General features: G+C 38.2%; 1 protein-coding gene across 5 annotated transcripts in view; it reads right to left on the bottom strand.

Moving 5' to 3' along the window:
* Nucleotides 1-1,062: 1,062 nt before the first annotated feature.
* LPGAT1 (lysophosphatidylglycerol acyltransferase 1) overlaps nt 1,063-22,635 on the bottom strand; it is a 246,955-nt gene continuing 225,382 nt past the window's right edge. For 4 of the 5 annotated variants that reach the window (XM_084865561.1, XM_084865560.1, XM_084865559.1 and 1 more), the window contains 3 exons: nt 20,663-20,789; nt 8,120-8,226; nt 1,063-5,764 (listed from right to left, as the gene is read on the bottom strand). In XM_084865561.1, the coding sequence (XP_084721687.1) occupies nt 5,613-5,764; nt 8,120-8,226; nt 20,663-20,789 (386 nt within the window). In that variant the 3' untranslated portion in view covers nt 1,063-5,612. Of the gene's footprint in view, nt 5,765-8,119; nt 8,227-18,540; nt 18,584-20,662; nt 20,790-22,635 lie in introns of those variants that run through there. The other variant, XM_084865562.1, reaches the window with a different exon arrangement.

The raw sequence follows: 22,635 nt of genomic DNA, 5'->3' as shown, positions 1-22,635 counted from the left end.
TGACTATTTAACCTATTTTACAGATTATGTAAGATATTTTAATACATTTAAAAATTTCCATGGGCTCAAACATACTCTACAAATATCGAACCAAAAAAATGGTTTAAATACTTAAAACAAAATCTTAGGAGATGTCTATTATCACAGTTTACTTTGAGAAATAAAAGCATACAACTTTAGAAATATGCAAGCTTTCCATGCACTTCAGGAAAAGTTGGCTTTTGGCAAATTCTCCAAACATCCAAAGCCCGCTCTGAAGGACTGATGTTAATGCTTTCCTACGCTTAGAAGCCCCAGCCAGGGTCAGAGAGAGGAATTTCCTGAGAGCAGTGAGTAGATTAACTGTGAGACCTTCATTCAACACTAACGGTTTTTTGAACAAAAACACATAAACCAGAATGTTTTTTTGGGCAGTGGTGTGCTGGAGACACCTCCACTTGCTCAAGAGAGCCAACTGTTTTAGAATTTTGCCAGTAGTTGTTAAATGACTGCTATTAAAATAAAATCACATAAGTTTCCCATTGGTGCTGAAGCGAGAAGTGGTTCACTTTAATGAGTATAGCTTGTACAAGGCTAAGAAATAGTCTAACAGATCACCTATCAGATTGAATGACAAATTTGAGAAATGGATTAGGATGTAATTCCATTTTTCAAATCATGGTTGGATCACAGACATAGGTTGGTCAAAGAGATCAGGAAAAATCAACTAGAGCATCCTGGGAGAATCAATTGGCTATATGGAATTTACAGTAAAGTATATTTCATTATTATCATGTTATAAAATTCTTGCTATCAGCAAAATTTATAACTTATGTAAACGTGTATAATTTTTTTTCCCCAGGAGAGTGACTGCTAACCATTGACCAGTATACCACTGGATGGGGAGAATCGGAAAGGGGAGAGGGACATAGTTTAAAACGAGAGAACAGTGTTTTTCAGTTTGCCCTCAGGATCCAACTGCCGTGGTGTGTTCTGAGTACACGTCTATAGATGTTAATGCCAAAACAGCGCCAGGAAAACACAAACACCCCGTGCCCCTACTAAGAATTAAAAGCACTTCACTTGAAAAAAAAAATCAACTTTATTTTTTTCTAGGTTAAAAAAAATAGAACCAGCTATTAATTTTTGTTGAGAAAATGCTTCTTTTGGTGTTCACATCTCAATTTCTGAAAAGGTAATCTGGTTGCTAAAGTAATCCCAATGCATTCATAAACCAGATCCACGTGTGACCAGCCCTTTACAAAAATTACAGTTGCCACAGCCTTTACATTCATTCTTATCATACATTACAACATGCAGATACACAAAGACAGGTCACCAAGCTGAAGTAAACATTATGGCATCAAGAAAACGAAAATCCATCTGTATAAAATAAATACAACTTTGTGAGAACTGACAGAAAATGAAAGCACTTAACAATGGCAGCTCGATGTCTCACTGTTTCATTACTGATCATAAGTTACTGTGAAATGCATCTAGACTCCTTAGTGTAAAGAATTTGTGCTCCGCAGCCATGTGTTCAACAGTTTCACACAACAAAAATAAAGCCATTCAAAACATGTGTGCATATTTTGCAACTAGAATACACTATTTTTTTTGCTCTTTAAACTGTTTAAAAAATATTAAATGTAAAAACCCTCAAATGGAAATTTTGCAGAAAAACATGTATTTTACCTTCCATATGGCCACAGTCAGCCTCCCCCAACAGCTCAGCACTCTCAGCTCATTCCCAGGTCTAGCTCCTCCTTGTTGGGGATCAATGCAAAATGGTTGCAATAAAGCATCATCCAGAGAACACCCGGCCCCCTCGTGATCTAGAAATGCCCAGTGTAGGTGGTTTTGGTCCCAATAGATTAGTCTCGACCCCTTCAGACAATGAACCAGTACACCTGCTGCCCAGTGCGGCTTTTGACTTTGCTTTCATGTTACCAGAAGCAAGGTTCACAGCACTACCTGGCAAAAAATAAGACCAGCCATTCGTATCCATCCTCTGTGGGCCGGCGCTGGCACGCTTGTCATGGTAATGCTGGAGTGAAGTTCTGTGTAGTGAAGAAAATAACTACCTCTTCCTATGCAGCAGTGCAAACACAATTTGAATACAAAAAGAATCCAATCGGACTATCCATGATTACAGACTACATCCTATGATTATAACCAGGTCCCACTAGGTCAGAAGAGTCCTCAGGGAAGTGATTGTCAAAAATGTCACTAAGACAAATCCACACAAAGTGAGCATCATGAGCAAAGACTGAAGAGGCATTCGTAACATTGATCCAAATGATACGAACACTAGAATGACGGTCTGAGGTTTGCATTTGGCGATTTAACATTTAGTTTTCATAAAAACGCTTGAGAACAACCACAATACCGCCAACTCTTGATTATTAGGAATTCCTTTTCTAGACCATGGGTTATTCAGGCTTCTATGTTTCCTCTTCCTAAGGCTGTCTTTCCAAATCTTTCCACTACACATCAAAACAGTCAAATATATAGGCAAGGGAAGCTAATAAACAACTCGTATCATTTTTTAAAATTAGCATCCAGGAAGGGGGAAAAAAGTTTTATGAGAATGAAAATTCAAACTCCTAAATGCAATCAGATTTTTGGCTTACCATGACTTATTACTGGAATAATTATGCATAATCTCCAGTTCATTTACTATGAAAAATTAAGGACTGTGTATAATATTAAAATATGACTGATTTCACAGCTTTTTTTTTTTAATCTATTTAGAATCTCAATTAACTTGTGTGACTACCCAAGACATCATTTCCATTCTGCAATTTTTCCTTACCTTCCACTGGCCTACAGGCTTCTCTACAATAACTGCATATTTAAACATCAGCAGTGGTTTCTGAAGTCACGCGTGAACTTCTGGGGTGGTCACTTCTGTGGTCGCTGCCCCTCCCTGAGGCCAAGCAGGTGCCCCATCACTGTGACCCTGGGACCCGGCAGCGAGTTTGCAGCCCTGTCTGCTTTGGGAATCCAGGCGGGTCAGCTGAGACCGAGCAGCGCTGAGATTCCGTGAGCTCCTGGTATAAAACTGGCCAGTGTTACTTCTTTCCCCTGGACAAAGTGGCTATTTGCTAAACCTCCTTTCACTCGCTGTATAAAGGAAGTACAGATTAGGGATTTTTACTCGGTTCTGTACAGTGGCATATTGCTGCTTCCCTGATTGCCATATAAGGACACCGATTCACTCTTTACATTCCCCCGTACAAACAAGAGAACCCCCGTTACTGATAAGGAAAGCACTAGCAATGCTCTCACACAGCGTGTTTGCTAACAGAAGAGAGGGCACGTGTTGAGAAAGAATCAAGGGGTGGGGGGTGGGGCATATCACACACACACCTATTTACAGCTCACAGATCTATGTTCAAAATTAACCCACACATCTAGAGGCTGCTGAAATGACTGTGCTTGGAAAGTAAAGCATCTTAGAGAACAGCCTGTTTAATGTGTACAGTACATTAAACAACAGCTTCCTCCTTTGGTCTCAGTGATGGCGAAAAGAAACCACATGTGTGTGTGCACGCATGCATTTCTCTTCTTCCCTCACGGGAGACTGGCCGCTCTGCCTGGGGCTTGCTTTAGCAACCAGGGAAAGGTCTACCAGCTGGGACTGCCTGCCATCCTGGACAATGAACAACTTGTCCCCCAGATGGCAGACCAACCGCTGAATGAGTAGTTCCAATTCACCTTGTCATCCGATAGCATTTGCTGGGCCTCAAGCAGAAGTGTCCCTAAGCTTCCATTTGGCTTCCTGTCTGTGTCTGTGCCTCTAAATTGAGATTGGTTCCACCTACTCACCGTCCCTGTAAAGCACATAATGAAATGCTAACATGTTGAAAAAGTGGCACCGTATGACAACCATTCCCAAACCGCGCACGGAAACCCTGCCTTCTGCGTCTCCCCGGCAGTAGTATGATCAATGAGGTATTTCAGCTCAGGCATCGTTCTCTTCTCACATGAAGCCGCTGTGGGCTTGTATTTGGTGCTGCTTTACCTTTTCCACACAACTGGGAGAAAATTCTTATCTTCTCAGTGTTTTGGTTTTGTGGGTGTTTTGTTTTGGTTTATTGAAAAGCAAAAAACATCAACCTTCACTGTTACCTTCCGGCCTCCTTCTCAGAACCGTCAGATTGCATGATTAGCGACAACAGGGGGATCTACGATGTCACGTCACAGAAAACCACCGCTGACTCACCGGAATCTGTCTCACAACCCCAGGCCAGAGGGCGCTGCCGCCACGATGCTGGGTGCAGGCGGTGACCGCGGTGACCGGCGCAGGGCCAGCACTTTGTGGGACGTTTGGTTTTACTGTGAGGTAAACTGCATGAACACAGTGACAAAAGAAGAAAAAAAAAGTCTTCTAGAAACAGACACGACTGTATCCTCTTCAAAAGCAACGGGCAGAGCCTGGAAGCCTCGCGTGCTGGTCTCTCCTGGCCACACCGCCCCGACAGGGGCAGCTCCCTGATGAGACAGGTGCTGGGTGCCATGTGATGGCCTGTCACCATTTTAAGCCAGTGTCTGGCTCTAGCTTTTATTTTTCTAATAAATTAGCCTATCTCACCGTATACTGATCATTTAAGTGTTTCTGCATTAATTTGTTTAAACCATACCCAAACGCAATTGGTGCTAGTATACCAAAATGAAAACAAACAAGAGAACAGCTGAAGGGCCTCCCACCCCCAGGTGTGGAGCCCAGCTCAGGGAGGTGCTGGGGAGCAGGAGCGCAGGTTAAAACACGCAGACAGGACAGCTCAAGTCCCCCTCACTGATTCTGTGCAGACTGGTTTCCAGGCTATACTACCAACCCTCTGCTACAGATGCAGCTGATGAAAGTGCATTTTGTAAGAGAAAATGATCACTCTACGATATGCCTTCTATATAAAAGGAGAAATCAAGTGCCCTCCCCTGCAACACATACATACGCACATGCATGTACACACACACACACACACACACACACACGGAAAGCACTAGCGCATGTAAACACGGTGTCGGGCTGAGCCTGCCTTTCGAAAGAGCCCATTCCAGGACTGAACGTGTCCAGTGGACGCTGCTCCCCGCCACAGCACGCCTGACTGACTCCGAACCCCACGAAGCTGGTGAGGCCTGGAGCGTCACTGCAAAGGACAGGGCGCCAGTTCTTCAGAAGGTGCCAACCAGCCCCCCTGGAGGTTCCTAGTGACACAGCGGGAGCGGGCAGTGAGGGCGCTCACAGCACTGCCCTAGGGGGACTATTACTGGGAGGGCGAGCTCAGCTCTCTGAGCTTGAACTAGGTGATCAAGTATCTGCTGGCAACAGAATTTCTCTGTCTTCTAGGATGATTTTATGATTTCCTCTTCTCCAAATGTGATGTTCGTTTACATGTGTTGCAGAGTGTATCTTTTTAAAACATGAAAAGTCCTTAAAACATATTAGCAGGTCATTAGATTACTGATCTTCATTTTAGCAGAGTTTTAAAATATCCCAAAGGGGATAAATATTAATCCATCCATGGAATTTCCTTTGCTTGTTTTATATCCTGATTTGCACATATGAAATAATGCACTCATGAAAAGTTGGAATTCCTATGGTGACCTTGACAAGTCCGCGTGAGTTCCTAAAACAGGCAATGGTAAAAATACTGAAAGATGTTGTACCACATGTAGCCTGACAAAAATGCAAAAGACTGGATGAGGAAGATCCACTTGTTGCTGAGGGTCATCTCCCTAGAAACAGCTTCCCTGTGGCCTTGGGAAGGCGGGAAAGCCCCTGAAAAACAAGATGGAAACATTACTTTGTTTTACTGCTGCGGAGGGTCTCCTGGAGTAAAAGTTGAATATTAGTTTTAACTAGAATTTTTTTTAATGCGTCTTCTGCGACTCCCCATTGCTCTTGAGAGATCTCATATGAAATATAATTTTCAACCTGCCTGAGCCTCTGCTTCTATTCTCTCTGCCTGGGGTGCTCCTCCTCCCTCGCAGTGAATGGCTGGGGCATCTGCGTTGTTCCAGTATCAGAAAAAAATACCACCTCTCCCTGTCCACCGCGCCTACCCTACCCGTTCTCCCCTTCAGGCATTGTCACCTCCATATTTATTTCCGTCTCGGCGCTTTGCACAATCTGTAATATCCCCACCTATATCTTCTTTTTCCTACAGACTGTCTCCTGTGGCAGTATCAGCTGCAAGAGAGCAGCACTCTGTGGCCTTTTCCCCACCGTGTCTCTAGAGATCTCCGCAGTGGCCAGGACACAAGATGTGTGAAGTCGATAAAGAACACTTTCCCAAATAGCATGAACCTACATTCGTTCTTCTATTTACAAGTTAAATGTCTCTGCCACAAAAAAGCGGTTGTTCTTTCAAGTATCCAATAGGGAAAAAAAAAAAAAAGTGATTATAAATCACTGTTCTTTTTAAAAGGCAATATGGTTTATGAAATATATCCTAATAATAAAAAGGATCATTTAAGTGTTTTGCATTAATTAATTCTATTAATTATCATATAATTAATACACAAAGTAAACAGATTTCTGGGAAGGAAAGCTAGACCATTTCGGGGCAATATTATCTAAGGTCATCTTGGTAACACTCTTCAGCATTTCAAATAGTCTTTGTCCTTGTGGATAATCCCCTGGCTAAGCTGATTCATGAAGGGATTTGCTCCTCACAAGCAATGTACAGAGAACACTTTCAAGTTTTAAGGTCTATCATGCAAATAACTTCATTCAAAAGAGGCTTCCATTATTGTTGTACAATTTAGGGCAAATATCATAAAGCAAGAGACAGATTGAAAAAAAAAGAGAGAGAGCTTATTAGCCTCTTAATTGCCTCATCCTTATTATACATCCATCCTGTCTCATCTTTAAGGAAAGTTTGAGAGTGAGACCAAGGATTGCACACATGGAGAGGGGCATCGAATTAGGAATTTTAAAGACACACACAGTGCCCACTCCTGTCACACTAACAGGCACTACTCCACAGCCCCAGGATCAGAAAGTTAAGATCAGGAAGGAATCCTCTGGAGGGCAAAGTGCAACAGTCCTAAACCCCAAATCTAAAGCACTAAAGGTAATCACTGTATCAGCCTTTGTTCAACATCAGGCCTTTACAGTCTGATTCAGCACGAACTTTAATTCTGCACCAAAAAATATCTCAGTGGGGGGAAAATAGTGCCTTCTGTTCATGGAAAACCCCATGGCCATCCTCCAACCTGGAACAACTTTCACTTCTCCTTCCCTCACGAGGCAGCCTCTAGAACAGAGGTGGGAATATCCGGCCTGTGCTAGAGACTACCATATAGAAGGGCTTGGGAAATCATCTTGCGTGGCCCTGCCAAGGCATTATGGGTGAGGTAATTAAATGTTTGACCAAATATAGCAGCCTAATTTTTAAGTCGATAATTTTGTATGGGCTCTGAATGATGTTATAAATATCCAAATGGCCCTTGGCAGAAAAAAGGGTCTCTACCTAGCCCTGCTCGAGAAAATAGGCCTACAAACAGCTATTTGTGAAAGCACTTCCATAGTGCCTGGAGTTCTAACAACGTCAATTTCCTCCTTTCAAAACTTCCTTTCTTCCTTCCTCTCTCCTCCTCCCCTGTTATATCTTTTTCACTGCACTGTAGGTCTCATAGAACATAAGAAATATTAAATATAGAAAAGAAACTTGGGGTAAATATAGACTTTTTTCTCCCAAGGAGAGAAGTATAAGGTTGTATCCATGAAAACTAAATAGTGAACTTTATCCCTATATGTTAAAAAAAAAAAAAGCATATTAAAAAAATATTTACAAATGATGATGGTATTATTTAAACAATCAAATTACCATGCCAAAAATGAAGGTCATTTGCTATTTTATAAAACAGGCCATATAGCTGGCTGCAAATGTATGATCACAAGTCTTCTACAGACTGTGTCCTCTCTTGAACTAGATGCATTTGTTCATGGCTAATGAACAAGTGCCTGGACACATTTCATGTAAGCTTGTTGTTATGAAAATTCTAAGATGAAATCCTTAAGTAGAGAATACTCTGATTCCTTTAGGATATCTGAAGAATTAAAAAAAAAAAAATGCTTCTCTTGAACTATCAGTAACTTCAGGAAGGTATGTAATAGGATACTGTGTACCTGTTTCATAAAAATGCGTTAAGAGGTCCTCTTTTTCAATAAAACGCTGATAGAGCCAATCAGAAAGTTCTTCAGTCTCCAGGGGTACATCCTTAATTGGAAAGATCCTAGTTAAGAAAAAAAAGAGCAAAAACTACTTTAATGTAGAAGTCAAAATCATTCAGAACTGCAATTTAGCTTTGGTGACTGAAAAGCTGAAGAAAGGTATGGAATTCTCTTTTTGCAAGGGTTGGTTTCTTCAGCTTCTCAAGTTATCATGATTTTTTTTTTTTAATGTTGATTATATAACCGAGTTCATTTATTCATTCATTCAAACATTCACTAGCCTATTATATGTTAGCCCTGGTGCTCAATGGTAGAAACATATTATTAGATTATCCTATGTCTACAAATAATTACTGAGAAATAACTGTCCTCCCATGCTTGTGTGTTAAGTGGGAATGGTGTTTAGAAAAGATGAAATTTTAAAAGGCAACTCCTTTCGGACACCAGAGTAGTCGAATGCTAGGCCAAATAATGCAGCTTTGCCACGTTCTTTTACTGGGAATGCCTGAACTTGACAGGATACCCCTAAATCGGTGCCATTTTGCTAATCATATCAGAGGTAGTGGTTTCATGAGCAAAGCCCTCTCTTGGCTAGAGCATGATTCTGGAGATGCTGCAACCCCGTCCTGACTCCACGGCGAGCAGACAGGAATGATTTCTGATAAATGTCCCCAGGAGGCGAGGACAGAGCACCACAGGATGAGGAGGTGCTATGTGTTTGCTGACCTTGGGAAAGGGTTTCTTTTTTTCTTTGTTTTCCAAATTTGGGGGGAGGGGAGGTTTTAATTTCCCCCCCTTTATTAAAGCTACTAAGATACACAGTTAAAAAAGTCTACAAAATGAATGTTTGTATGAAAAAACAGTAGACCCTGTCCCTCTGCCCTTAGTTTCTCCCTTCTGAGAAGAATCAAATTTTATTTCTTTTACTAGTAGTCAATTATCTTAATATGTATCACCTCAGTTCTTCTTTAGTTTTGAGGCTTTTCTACTGACTCCCTATGGAAAGTGAGGATTAAGCTCTTCCTACTCCCATTACACATGCACATCCTTCTCATTTTCCTAATGCAGTTAGTATGGTAATTTTAATTAGCACAGTATTAGACATTGGCATTTTTATCATCATGTAAATATATACAAAGTTAAGCCATATAGTAAATCATGGCTATTTTTTCTTTCCCGATCAGTTTTTGTTCTCCCTGAGTTGAGCAGTTACAGTTCTGTATGTACACCTAACTGATTCAGCCACAAGCTCTTGGCCAACTGTCTAGAATCAATTCCCTAAGATCAAGTCTGCAAACTTTTTCTTAAAGGGTCAGATCAAAAAACACAGGGTGTCCCAAAAAAATGTACTCACACTGAAACAGCTCAATTTTGAAAATGAAATTATTTTAATAAATACTGCCTTTATAATTATTCGAAGTGTGTGCATACATTTTGGGGGGACACCCTATATTTACACTCAACTCTGCTTGCAGTGCGGAAGCAGCCTTTGACAATGTGTAAATAAAAGGGTGCAGCTGTGTTCAAATAAAATTTTATTTAAAAAAAAGGCAGAGCCAGACTGGCCTGCGGTCTAGAGGTTATCCCAAGGCACACACGTGCGTCAGACATCCTTTCAATGCCAGCTCCCTGAGGGTTTCACCCAGGTTCTGGACGGGCTGCCCAGGCCCTTCACTATCGTTCTGGTGGATGTGGTGGTCCTCTGACGCCCAAAATGGAGTTAACGTTTCTGACACCCGTGTCTTCCTCTCCCCGGATTTCCTTCACATTGTTAGGAAGCACATTCTCCAGCAGTTTCCTGGCAAAGGGTTCTTTAAAACCTTGCATTTCTGCAATGCCTTCTTTCCATCCACACACCTTGTTGATAATTGAACTAGATACAGGATTCAAGGTTGGAATTCATTTTCCCCCCATCTCTGTCTTTTGTCCTCTTGGGAGATTTCATATTTAATGTCTAAATTTTTTATTTAGTTTTATTGAATTTTATCATATTTTTAATTTCTACGAGTTCTCTGAGTGTTCCTCTTTATAGTATACTATTATTGTTTTATTGTTGCAATATCATATCTTTATGAGAATCTTAACTCTATGAGAATTACTATGGTAACTTGTACTATGGTATAAACATGTGCAAAAGTAGAGAAAAAGGTTAATGAACTCTCGTACTATTAGGATTTTTGGAAGCTGCTCTTTCCCTGAGTCTAAACCCCACCCAAATCTCTGGATGACCCCTGAAATACGTACATGTGAGGTAAAGTCCAAGCAGAATAAAATCTCACAAACTTTATTTATTTATTTATATATATATATATATATATATATATATATATATATATATATATATATATTATTGACTTTGTACAGAGAGGAAGGGAGAGAGATAGAGAGTTAGAAACATCGATGAGAGAGTCATCGATCAGCTGCCTCTTACACACCCCCTACTGGGGATATGCCCGCAACCAAGGTACATGCCCTTGACGGGAATTGAACCCGAGTCCCTTCAGTCCCCAAGCCGACGCTCTATCCATTGAGCCAAACCGGTCTCGGCAAAATCTCACAAACTTTAGTTCCAGCACAGGGGAGGTATCCAGAGTTACACAGAAAACTTAACTACTCAGGAAATGTAGTCATGTGTTTTGTTTTATTTTCTCCAGACTAAATGTCCTTTAATATTTAGATTTTTAGAAAAATCTGAGAAATGTTTTAAAATTTAAAAATCAGATTTATTTTTTAATAAATAAATTTAACTTGTAAATGGAATTACAAGTTACTTTTTACTTTTAAGTTTTGCAATACAAGAAGCACTTTTTAAACTATTCACTTCTATCACACTGGGTACCAGCATTTGGAGAATTATTTGCATTACTTTTTTGACCTATAAAATATATTCTTTTTCTGTAAATATAAAATCAGGCCTTATCAACCTAAGGATAATTTACAAAGAGCCACAGGGCTAAAGAATATCTTGAAACATCTTTATAAGTAGAAAAATAACATGAAAAGTAAGGCTGAATTAAACAGAGGAAGTCTGGGTTTACCAAGTAAACTCTCTTAAAAGAACACGGTGAGGTTGGTGAAGTATCTATTGCTTTAAATGGGGGGGAGAGTGGGAGCTGGACTATGTTTTAAAAGAAATCCTACCCTACCATCTGCCTAGAACAGCTTGGACATCCTCTTACCTTAGGAAATAGCCAGGAGGGTAGACCAAATGCTCTCTCCAAAGCAATCTACTGATTGTTTGGGCACCATGGGATTAAAATATTAAAACGATTAATCATCCCCTAATATGACAAAGTATCCAATGCACTGAATAACAGTCCTCTTAGAATTAAATAAAAGGGGTTCTTAGGGGATATAACAAACAAATAAGTAAAAACAGAAATAAATTTTTACTATAGCTATTCAAATGAGAAACTAGCTCCTAAATTTCAAGAAATAAAAATTCTCATTATCTGTAATCCAGAATGAACTCTTAAATACATAGTATTTTACCAATATCCATGGAATCAGATTTCAGAACACTAGGTAAATTACACTTTCACAAAAAGATAGGAAATAATGCTTAGCAGCTGGCACCTCTATAAATTTGAGTAAGAATATTTCTTGCCCCAAGGCTCCAAAATGTGAGATAACAAACAACATGGCTTAAACCCCTCAATTCAATTCTACCAACTGCATGTAAGGAGCTAAAAAGCACTGAAGGTTTTAAGGCAAAGTGTTCCTACTTTCAAAAACATAATAATCTAGCAGGAGGATATGAAGAGTAAGCAAATAATATACAACTGGAATATGGTAAGTGTCATGTAAGAAATTGGAAGAATTTCTGTGTAAGTTCAAATGAAGGGGGTGTGTATGGGTCTGTTTCTTCTATCAGGCCCCGCTGTACTCATCTTTGCATTCCCGATGTGTAATGGGGACACGTGAAAAACACATCACTTGAAATGGCCTAAGAGTTAATAGAATTTAACACTAAAAAAATTTTTTAACCCAGCAACAATATGCATATAGTTTTCACAAGGTTCACAATGAAAAACAGTAGCCCTATGTTTTCCCTCCTCAGATACCTGTTTTCCAGAAAACTTTTTTTTTGCTATCACCTCCATCTGATGGAGAGACAGTGACAGCTTACAGCTATAGTTGTAAGCTTGAACCTGTAGTCCAAACTCATCCCAGCCAGTTTGGCTCAGTGAATAGAGCATCAGCCTGCAGATAGACTGATGGTAGGACACAAAAGAACTGGAACATTTTCTAGGATAGACCATGCATATGGAAAAACTGGACTAGACCACCAACTTACACCATATATAAGAATAAACTCAAAATGGGTAAAAGATTTAAATATAAGTCGAAAAAAAAATCCACAAAAACCCTAGAACAAAATATAGGCAGTAAAATCTCGGACATCTTTCAGAGCAATATTTCTGCCAATATGTCTCCCAGGGAAAGGGAAACAAAGGAAAAAAAAAACAAATGGGACTACCTCTAACTAAAAAGCTTCTGCACAGCAGATGAAACCATCAACAAAAAGAAAAGGGAACCCACTGTATGGGAGAACATATTCTCGCCAATGATACATTTGATAAGAGGTTAATCTCCAAAATAAATAAAGAATTTACACAACTCAACACCAGGAAAAGAACCTGATAGACACGTCTCCACAGAGGACATACAGATGGCCAATAGACATATGAAAAAATGTTCAATGTCACTAATCATTAAAGAGATGCAAATTAAAACCACAATGAGATACTACCTCATACCTGCCAGAATGGCTACCACCGACGAAAGAATGTGAAGAGATTAGCAAAAGAACATATATGCATAAGCCAGGACGCAGTCTACAGTGTGGTGATAGCCAGAGGGAAGGGGGGGTGGGGCTGTGTGGAGGAGGCAAAGAAGAAAAAATGGGGACTTCTATAATAGTGTCAACAATAAAAATAAAAAAATAAAAACCTGCTGGTGCGGAAAAGCAAAAAGAACTTGTGGGTGCTGAACATTAAAACCAGCCAAGCATAACTAAAAATTTGATGATTACATTTAATGTGAAACTGCATTTTCCAAATGGAAGGTGTAAACAGTGACAAATGACTAAAATGTCCAGCCTTTTCCAGATAAACACACACACACACACAAAAACTAGAACCCAGAGGCAAAGAAATAGAAAACAAAAGGTGCTGAGAAAAGCAGACAGGTCCAACCGGAGTGGTTCAGTCTGTTGAGCATTGCCCCATGAACTGAAAGTTCACCAGCTCCATCACTACCAGTCAGAGCATGTGACCTGGTGCAGGCTCAATCCCTAGCAGGGGGCGTACAGGAGGCAGCCGATAGATGTTTCTCACATTGGTGTTTCTTCCCTTCTCCCTTTATTTCTCTACAAAATCAATAAAAACATTTAACAAAAGAAAAGCAGACAGGAAAAAGCACATTTTAAATAACAGGAGTAGGGGTGAAATGAGCAATAATTATAAGCACTGACAGAAAAAGCCCCAGCATAAAGAAAACTAGAGATACAAATAAACTAAACAAAACAGAAACAGACTCATTGATGTAGAGAACAAATTTATCTTTCCCTGAGAGGAAGAGAGTCGGGGGATGAATGAAAGAGATAAAGGAGAATAAGAGTTATAACTTCCAGTTACAAAATAAACAAGTCAAGGGGATATAAGTGCAGCATAGGAAAAATAGTCAATATTATAACTTTGTATGTGATAAGGAGTTACTAGACTTATTTATATACCTTATAATATGATGATCATATTGTAAGGTATATAAATGTCAAATCACTATATTGTATACCTGAAACTAATGTAATATTGTATGTATACTTTAATAAAAATAAATTTAAAATAAATTATGGATAAAACACTAGCATATGAACATCTCTTAGACTATATCATTTGAGTATTTCAATATTCTTGATTTAAAGGGATAAGGTCTATGTAGTATCTATTAAGGGATATGCATTTTAAATGTGAACCTATTAAATTTTTATAAATATCTGATGAAAATGCTTTTGTTGTAATGATTCAAATGATTACTCAAGCAAAATTCTAAATTCTGTGGGCAATTTCTTTTTTCAGTTAATTTCTAAAACTAAAAAAGACCCTTATTTCAAAAGTGTTCATATGTAAAAAATATGTATCTTAATACTCATTTACTGTGTTTTTCAGAACTTAATTCTGGTATCTAAGAAATGACACTACTTCTATGGGATATATTTTGAATATCACCATTATAACTACCATCTATCTATCTATCTATCTATCTATCTATCTATCTATCTAAAAGCCTAGCCGGGACTGGTTTGGCTCAGTGGATAGAGCATCGGCCTGTGGGCTGAAAGGTCCCGGGTTCGATTCCGAGCAAGGGCATGTACCTTGGTTGCAGGCACATCCCCAGTAGGGGGTGTGCAAGAGGCAGCTGATCGATGATTCTCTCTCATCGATGTTTCTAACTCTCTATCCCTCTCTCTTCCTCTCTGTGAAAAATCAATAAAATATATATAAAATACACACACACACACACACACACACACACACACACACCGTATTTTCCGGCATATAAGACGACTTTTGAAACGGAAAAAAAGCCTGCTCAGATTGGCCAGAGTCAGAGAGGCGGTCTATTAAAAAAAGAACTGGTGTTGCCTCGAAAGTGGGGGGTAGTCTTATACAGCGAATATAGGCCTAAACATGTTTTAACTGTAAAATTAGGGGGGTCGTCTTATACGCCGGAAAATACGGTGTGTGTATATATAAAAGCCTAAGCAACTGTTAAGACCAAACAACCTGAATTGGTCAACCAGTCACTATGACGCACACTGACCACCAGGGGCAGACACTCAATGCAGGAGCTGCCCCCTGGTGGTCAGTGCACTTCCACAGCCAACCTCTTGCGGCCTCCCTTCCCCCAGCTCCCCAAATAGGCTTCAATAGCTGGCCAGGCCGAGGGACCCCACCCATGCATAAATTCATGTACTGGGCCTCTTGTAAGAAATATAATTAGGAAATCATCCTGAATTCACTGTCAAGCATGGCAGTTTTCTGAGAAGAATCTCTGAGGAGGAGGAAAAGCTCCCACAAGGACCCTGAGGCAAGAACATAATTGCATGTTCAAGGACAGCAAGAAGGCCAGAATAGCCAAAGGGGAGTGAGTAAGTAGTAGTCAGAGATAAGGTCAGAGGGATGGAGCAGGTTAAGCAGGGCCTTAGACACCATTTTAAGGCTCCTGGCTTTTTAGATGGGTAAAGACATATGGAATTCTAAACCTGAGGCTGACATGATATTAGGTTTTCAAAGAACACTCTGGAAATGGACACCGAGAGGGCCCAGAGTACAATCAGGGTGACCAATTAGGAAGTCATATGTGATCTAAGAGCTGGCTAGAGGGGATGGTGACCAGGACCAGGGTGTAAAGAAAATAGTCAGATCCTGGATACATATTTGCATAAAGAACCAAAAAGACTTTCTGACTGAGGGAGATGTGAGAGAATGAGAGGAGCCAAGTATAACGCCAAGGTTTTTAATCTGAGGAACACTGGAAGGATGGACGTTGCTATCAATAATTAGACTGGGAAAGCTATGTGGAGTATATATTTTTAGGATAGTTTCACTTAAGAGATGAGTATAGACACCCCACTTAAGATGTCCAGCAATCAGATATAAAATTCTATTTAGTATATTCCTTTGAAGAATGTACATTTTATTCAGCCATTCCTCTACTGGTGGATATTCAAGTTGTTTACAATTTTTTACTCTTACGAAAAATGTTTTCTAATATCCTTGTCTTTCTCTAGAATGTGTATATAGTTCCAAGTAGAACTGTTATGTTATAGAGTTAGAACTTAAAATACTGCCAAACTGTTCTTCAAATTGGCTGCACCAAATTGTCTCTCCTGCACCAAAACTTAATATAATTATTGATCTATACTCTTTACATGTACACTCAATGTGAATCCCTGCTGTGTGCATTTCAAACACCTTAAATTTTTGTGATACCTTTTGATTTTGATGCAGTCAAATTTTTCTTTAATTTTAATTCTGATTCAGCAAATTTGTATTTTTCCTTCATGATTTATTAGGTCTTTTGTGTCTTATAAGGAAGGTATACCCTACTGTGAGAACACTAGGAGCTTCCTATATTTTCTTTCAATACTTTCGAGTCTCATCATTGATGTTGAGGTAAAAATATATCTGGAATTTACCTTGGGATATAGTAAAGGGTGAAATTTCAATTTTATGCTCCCTCATTTGTAAAATCAATGGTCCCAAACCATTTCATTTATTGACTACTTCATTCTTTCTCCATTGATATGTGATGCCTACTCAATCATACACAAGTTCCCAAATAAATCTTGATTTTCTAATCTTCCTATTGATCTGGTCCTGCACTCATACTACACTGTTCTAATTACATTAAGTCTTGATATCTGGTAGGAAGAAGGCCTCTGTTTCATTCATCTTCAAAATTATTGTAGCTATTCATTTACCATTATTCCCTCAAATAAATTTTCAAACCATTTTGTCAAGTTTTCAGAAAAATCTTCCTGGACTCTGAGTCTACATCCTCTTGGATATAATGTAATTGGAAATATGTTAAATTTATAGATTAATTTTGGATAATTGACATCTTTATAATTTTGAATCTTTCTCTCTATGAACAAACACAGTATCTTCCCACTTATATTCAAGACCTTTTATATTCTTCAATAAATTTTTTAAATTTTTGTTCACAAAAGTCTTAGACATTTCTTGTTACATTTCATTGGTAGGTACCTTATAGTCTCCTTGTTTCTGAGAGTGGTATTTTTTTTAACTTACATTTTCTATTTATTGTCAGGACAAAGGGATACCATTGATTGTTCTGTAATGGTTTTATGTCAAGATTGCTGAACTCGATAAATAGATGTTGCACTCAGTTTCTTGGGGTTTTTATGTAAATTAAAGTGGTAGTTAACTTTATGTGTCAACTTGACTAGGCTAAGGAATGCCCAAATAGCTGGGAAAACATTATTTCTGGGTGTGTCTGTGAGGGTGTATCTGGAAGATAAGCATTTGAAGTACTACACTGAGTAAAATTGATTGCCCTCATCATCCCATCTATTGAGGGTCTGAAGAGAACAAAAAGGTGGAAGAAGGGTGAGCCCACTCTCTCGGTTTAAGCTACAACATCCACCTTATGCCCCAAGGACATTGGTGTTCCTGGTTCCTGGGCTTTTAGACTCAGAAAGACTTACACCATCACCTCTCCCCTCCCCTCCCCCCCAACCCCTTTTTAGACCTTGGAACTCAGGCTAAATTATACCACTGGCTCTCCTGGTTGTCCAGCTTGCAGGCAGCAGATCATAGGATTTCTCAGCCTCCTGTTATTTCTTTAGTAACATTTAAAAATTTTAATCTTTCAATCACCTCCCCAAATCTAAAATATCATTTCAACATGTCACCAACAAAAATTATTAATGAAATATTTTGCATTCCTATTTCTTACTAGTTTCTGAAATCCAATGCGTATTTTATACTTCCAGGACATCATGTCAGACTAGCTACATTTTACGTGCTCAATAGTCACATGTGGCTAGTGGCTGTTGCCACTGCACAGTGCATGTCTACATAGCATGAACTTCAGCATTCATATATTCAGTAAGTGCTGTGCTTGTATTACATCTCAGCATTAGTCTAATATATAATTGTTAGCAAGACAGGCAAAGTATCTGCTCTCATGGAGGTTATATTCTAAACAGGGAAGACAGACGTCAATCAGTGAACCTTTTAGAATCTCAATAGTGATCAATTGAACTTTTCAAAGACGATGGTACCTTAACCCCAATCTTATATTTCATAGCAGTGCATTTAAAAAAAAAAAAAAAAAAGAGAAATAGGAAGGGAGAGGGATAGAGAGATAGAACATTGATGTCAGAGAAATACTGATCAGCTGCCTCCTGTACATACCCTACTGGGGATTGAGCCTGCAACCTAGGCATGTAGCCTGACAAGGAATTGAACTGGTGACCTCTTGGTACATGGGTCAATGCTCAACCACTGAACAACACCAGCCATAAGAATGCTCATTGCAACATTACTTATAATAGCAAAAAGACTGAGAAAAATATGTATTCAACAATAACAGAATGAATAGGTAAGGTATGACAATCATATAATGGGAATAGAATAAATAGTGTTTATAGTTCAAATGAATGAAAGGGAGCCATAAACGTAAAAATAAAAAGATATAGTAAACAATAGAATGGGAAACTACATGTTGTAAGATGACATACCCACGTATGGTTATATACATTTTAAAAACATACAAAACAATATTATACATTATAAACATATCTGTATAATAAAAGTATAAGAGAAAGAATACCCACCAAATTTATGATTGTAGTGGCTTCAAGGATAGGAGGGAAGGGGTATGGAACTGGGAAGGGAAACAATGGGAACTTTACTAGAAATGCTTTATTTCTTTTATTAATAAAAAAAATGTCCTGAGGCAAATATATAAAAATGTTAACATCTGCCCATCTTGCTAGTGAACATAGTTTCTTAAAAAACATTAAATCTTCCTTTTCTGAATTAATTCCCCCTCAAAACTGAAAACAAATTATTGCCCAAAGTCTCTAATTGAATGCCTTCTCCAAAGTAACCAAAGTCCCAATCAAATTAGACATGAAAGCCACACGTCCGCTTCTGGTAATCTTGCTATGCCATTACACTCGTGGTTACATCTTTTTTCAAGATTTTGACAATGAAATGATAAGTTCGTTCTGCACAAGGCAATCAGCTTATCTACCTCACTATCCTGATTTGGAGTGAAGCAGACATTTATTTGAAGGACAGGGGTTACTTTTGCTTTTATCCCTATAAACACTGTGTTCCTGTGATTAAAATCTAATCATGTTTAATTTTCCTACTAACTCCTTAACAGCAGCACACCGCACACCGCATCCATTACTTCTTTAACCGGGAGAAGCTGTTTTCCAGTGTGACAGGAATACAAAGGAAAGAGGGGGAGGAAAAGTTTTCCCTTCAAATGTTCCCCAGTTAAACCCTTAGTTTCTCCTCTTTTAAAACAAGCTTTACTCTTTTTTTGAAAATATATTTTATTGATTTTTTACAGAGAAGAAAGGAGAGAGATAGTGAGCTAGAAACGTCGATGAGAGAGGAACATCGACCAGCTGCCTCTTGCACACCCCCTACCGGGGATGTGCCCGCAACCAACATACATGCCCCTGACCGGAATCGAACCTGGGACCTTTCAGTCCGCACTCCGACACTCTACCACTGGCCAAACCGGTTTCGGCTAAAACAAGCTTTACTCTTGAAAAAGATCAATAATGTAGTTGTAAGCAAACTAATCACAAATATTTCCCTAGTAAAACAATACATAATGTTGGGAAATTAAAAAAAGTCAGGAATAAGAAAAGACATTTTTTTCTCTTGACGTAGTAAGTGGTTTACATCCAATCTATGGGGAAGGTTCATTTACTAATAGTGGATTTAGCAATAAACCATACACGTAACTTCATATATCTTAATAATAGTACATTATATTTGTAAGGTGCTTTGTAGTTCTATAATATTTTTTTAATCAGTATATCATTTGGTGCTCAAACAATGCACTCACTGAAACTCAGGCAATCTCTAGCCATCAAGGTCCTAGGATGGGCTGCCTGCTTTATTTAATAATTAAAAAAAAAAAAAAAAAGTTAGTCTGGCTGGTGTGGCTTAGTGGTTGAGTGTCCACCCACGAACTAAGAGGTCATGGTTGATTCCTAGTTGGGGCATGTGCCAGGGTTGCAAGCTCAATCCCCAGTTGGGGGTGGGGGTGGGGGTGACAGGCAGCCAATCGATGTTTCTATCTCTCTATCATCCCTTCTTCCCTCTAAAATCAATAAAACATATATATATTTAAAAAGTCAGCTGTGTTTAAGAAAACAAATATTTGTTCTACATCATGTGAAGAAAAATTGGCTTTTGCACCATATGGCTTAATAGTAATATTCAAGATAAATTATGCTTAACTGCAGAAAAAAACACACTTGTGAATAGTTTTTAAAATCTGTCTATAGGTGAAGATTAGGTAGCCCACACGAAGCAAAACTACTATTTTTCAGTGAAATTTATAGTTTCCAGATCGCCTTTTGCTATCTCTCTGGGCACCCATTTCTCACTTTAGACAAACGATGCTGTTTTGTTTTTCCTACCAATCTCCCCTGATTTAAAGAGAAAGAAATCTAACCCCAGTTATTTATATTATTCACATTTGTGTATATATAATTTCTAATGTTGCATTTTAAAATCTTATTGTAATTGAAAACATCTCATCCTTGTTTAAAATTTTAAAAATATAACCAAACAACTAGAAACTGCACAAAAAAACAATATTTCCAAGAACAGAAAAAAAAAATCAATTAAAAATTTAATATTGAAATATCCGCATGCTCTCAGATCATGCTTTATGTTGGATATATGTTCAGTTCTAATATAGAATCCTTACCTGTAATGTACATGTGTGACGGTCGGTTTCCTGTATCCAAGGATCCAGGTTTGAATATCTATGGGTTGAGCTTTGGGATAAGCTATAGTTGTATCTATTATCCACTGGAGACCTTTTGATTTGCTATCTGAGAACAAAGAAAAAGCAACTTAAAATTGGATCAATTTTTATATTATTTACAACAAACAACTGCATAGGTTACTTGAGGAGTATAAAGCATATTGATAAATCTTTTGCTTTAAGGAAACAGGATGAATTTTGGTGTTACTGTTCTATATGATGCACTTAGAATGAAGTATTTCCTATTATTTTATAAAACAGATTTCAAACAAATGAACAATTCACAGCACTATTATGTATTGGACATGTATCATTCAAGTATTCAATACTATTATGTACTACCAAGGTCTAGTTTTTTATATTTTATCACTCATAAAAAACTGGCCTACGAAAAGGTCAGAAGCTAAAATGGCCTCAAAACCTTTCACTAAATACAACACAATATGGTATGAACACCAAGGTTTGTGACAGCTGGGAGACATTAATAAATATTGTAATAAGGCAATACAAGTAAACATTTCATTGACACACATGATCGCTAGTTGCTGGTCTTGTCTGAAACAAAACCGAAAAACTCCTTCCATTGTAGCAAGAGTTACATACAATGAAATAACAGATAACTACCGTTGTGAGAGGGAATGGCAGTGCTGTTTTTATTGCCAGCATGGAATACAATGTGAGCAAGAATGAGACAGGAATCTTCATAGAGAATGCTGATAGGCAGATGCTAACGCCTTATGGCCTATCTTTTATCTGAGGTATTTGAGATTCCTAAAAAAGAAAACTTATTTTCAAACATAAGTCCAAATGTACATTAGGAATAAATGATATTTTACTTGTTTATGTCAAATAATTATAAACTGGCCTTAAATGCTTAAAATTTTTTAGGCAATCCTGAAAGGGGGAGAGAGGATGCTTATAAAAAAATAAGTAAAAAAAATGTTTTTAATAACATAGTGCTAAAGAAACAAAGTTTATGTAACAAAACACATTTTGACAAGCTACCCATGACATGCATGCTGAAATGTTGAGGGGTATACTAATATCTGCAACTTATTTTGAGATGTACGAAAAACAAATAAGATAGACTAATGAATAGATACAAGGATGGACAGAGATATGATAAAGCAAATTATAGTAAAACCAGAAGCCCGATGCACAAAAATTTGTGCCAGAATGGGCCTTCCTTTCCCGGGCTGGCAGCACCTGGCCAGAACTGCCTTCCACCTTCCATGCTGACCAGAGGCCCAGAGGGTCTGAGGTGGTGCAGAATGCCTGTGTCGTCGCCATGGCAACAACACAAGCACCCCGCCCTACCCCCCACCACTCAGTGTCTGAGTATTCAAATTAACCAGCCATTTTTGTTGGTTTAATTTGCATACTCACTCCTGATTGGCTGGTGGGTGTCATGAAGGTACTGTCAATTAGCATGTTACTCTTTTATTAGGTAGATGTTAATTACAGAATCTAGTTGGTCACCTCATAGATATTAACTGTAAAAATGTTTTAACTTTTACATATGTTTGAAAAAATTTTTAATAAAACCATGGGGGAGGAATCACAAGAGTTGCTTTTTAATATCTATTAAATGATACAATAAACAAAGAAAACCTAATCATTTAAAGTTAATCAGACATAGCTTAACTTTGAAATATATATGGATAACATATTTAAACAGACACAAAGACATGTGTGTTTGTATAGAATAAAACATTAAATAACTGATATGAACAGTCAACAAAATAAAATACTTAATACCAAAACATAGAGAAAAAAATTTGTAAAATACAAGTAAACTAGATTTTGAGTACACAATTTTCTAGAATCTAATTATTTTTCCTAAACAGAATAAAAATTTTAATTAAGGTAAGTAATTAACTACTTTGCTTTGGTTATAAGCAGAAGTTGTCTCA

The sequence above is a fragment of the Pipistrellus hanaki genome (assembly GCF_964339955.1).
Source record: "Pipistrellus hanaki genome assembly, chromosome: 18".
Classification (NCBI taxonomy): Eukaryota; Metazoa; Chordata; class Mammalia; order Chiroptera; family Vespertilionidae; genus Pipistrellus; species Pipistrellus hanaki.
Note: the sequence above shows the minus strand (reverse complement) of the source record. Positions and strands in the feature narration are given on the sequence as shown.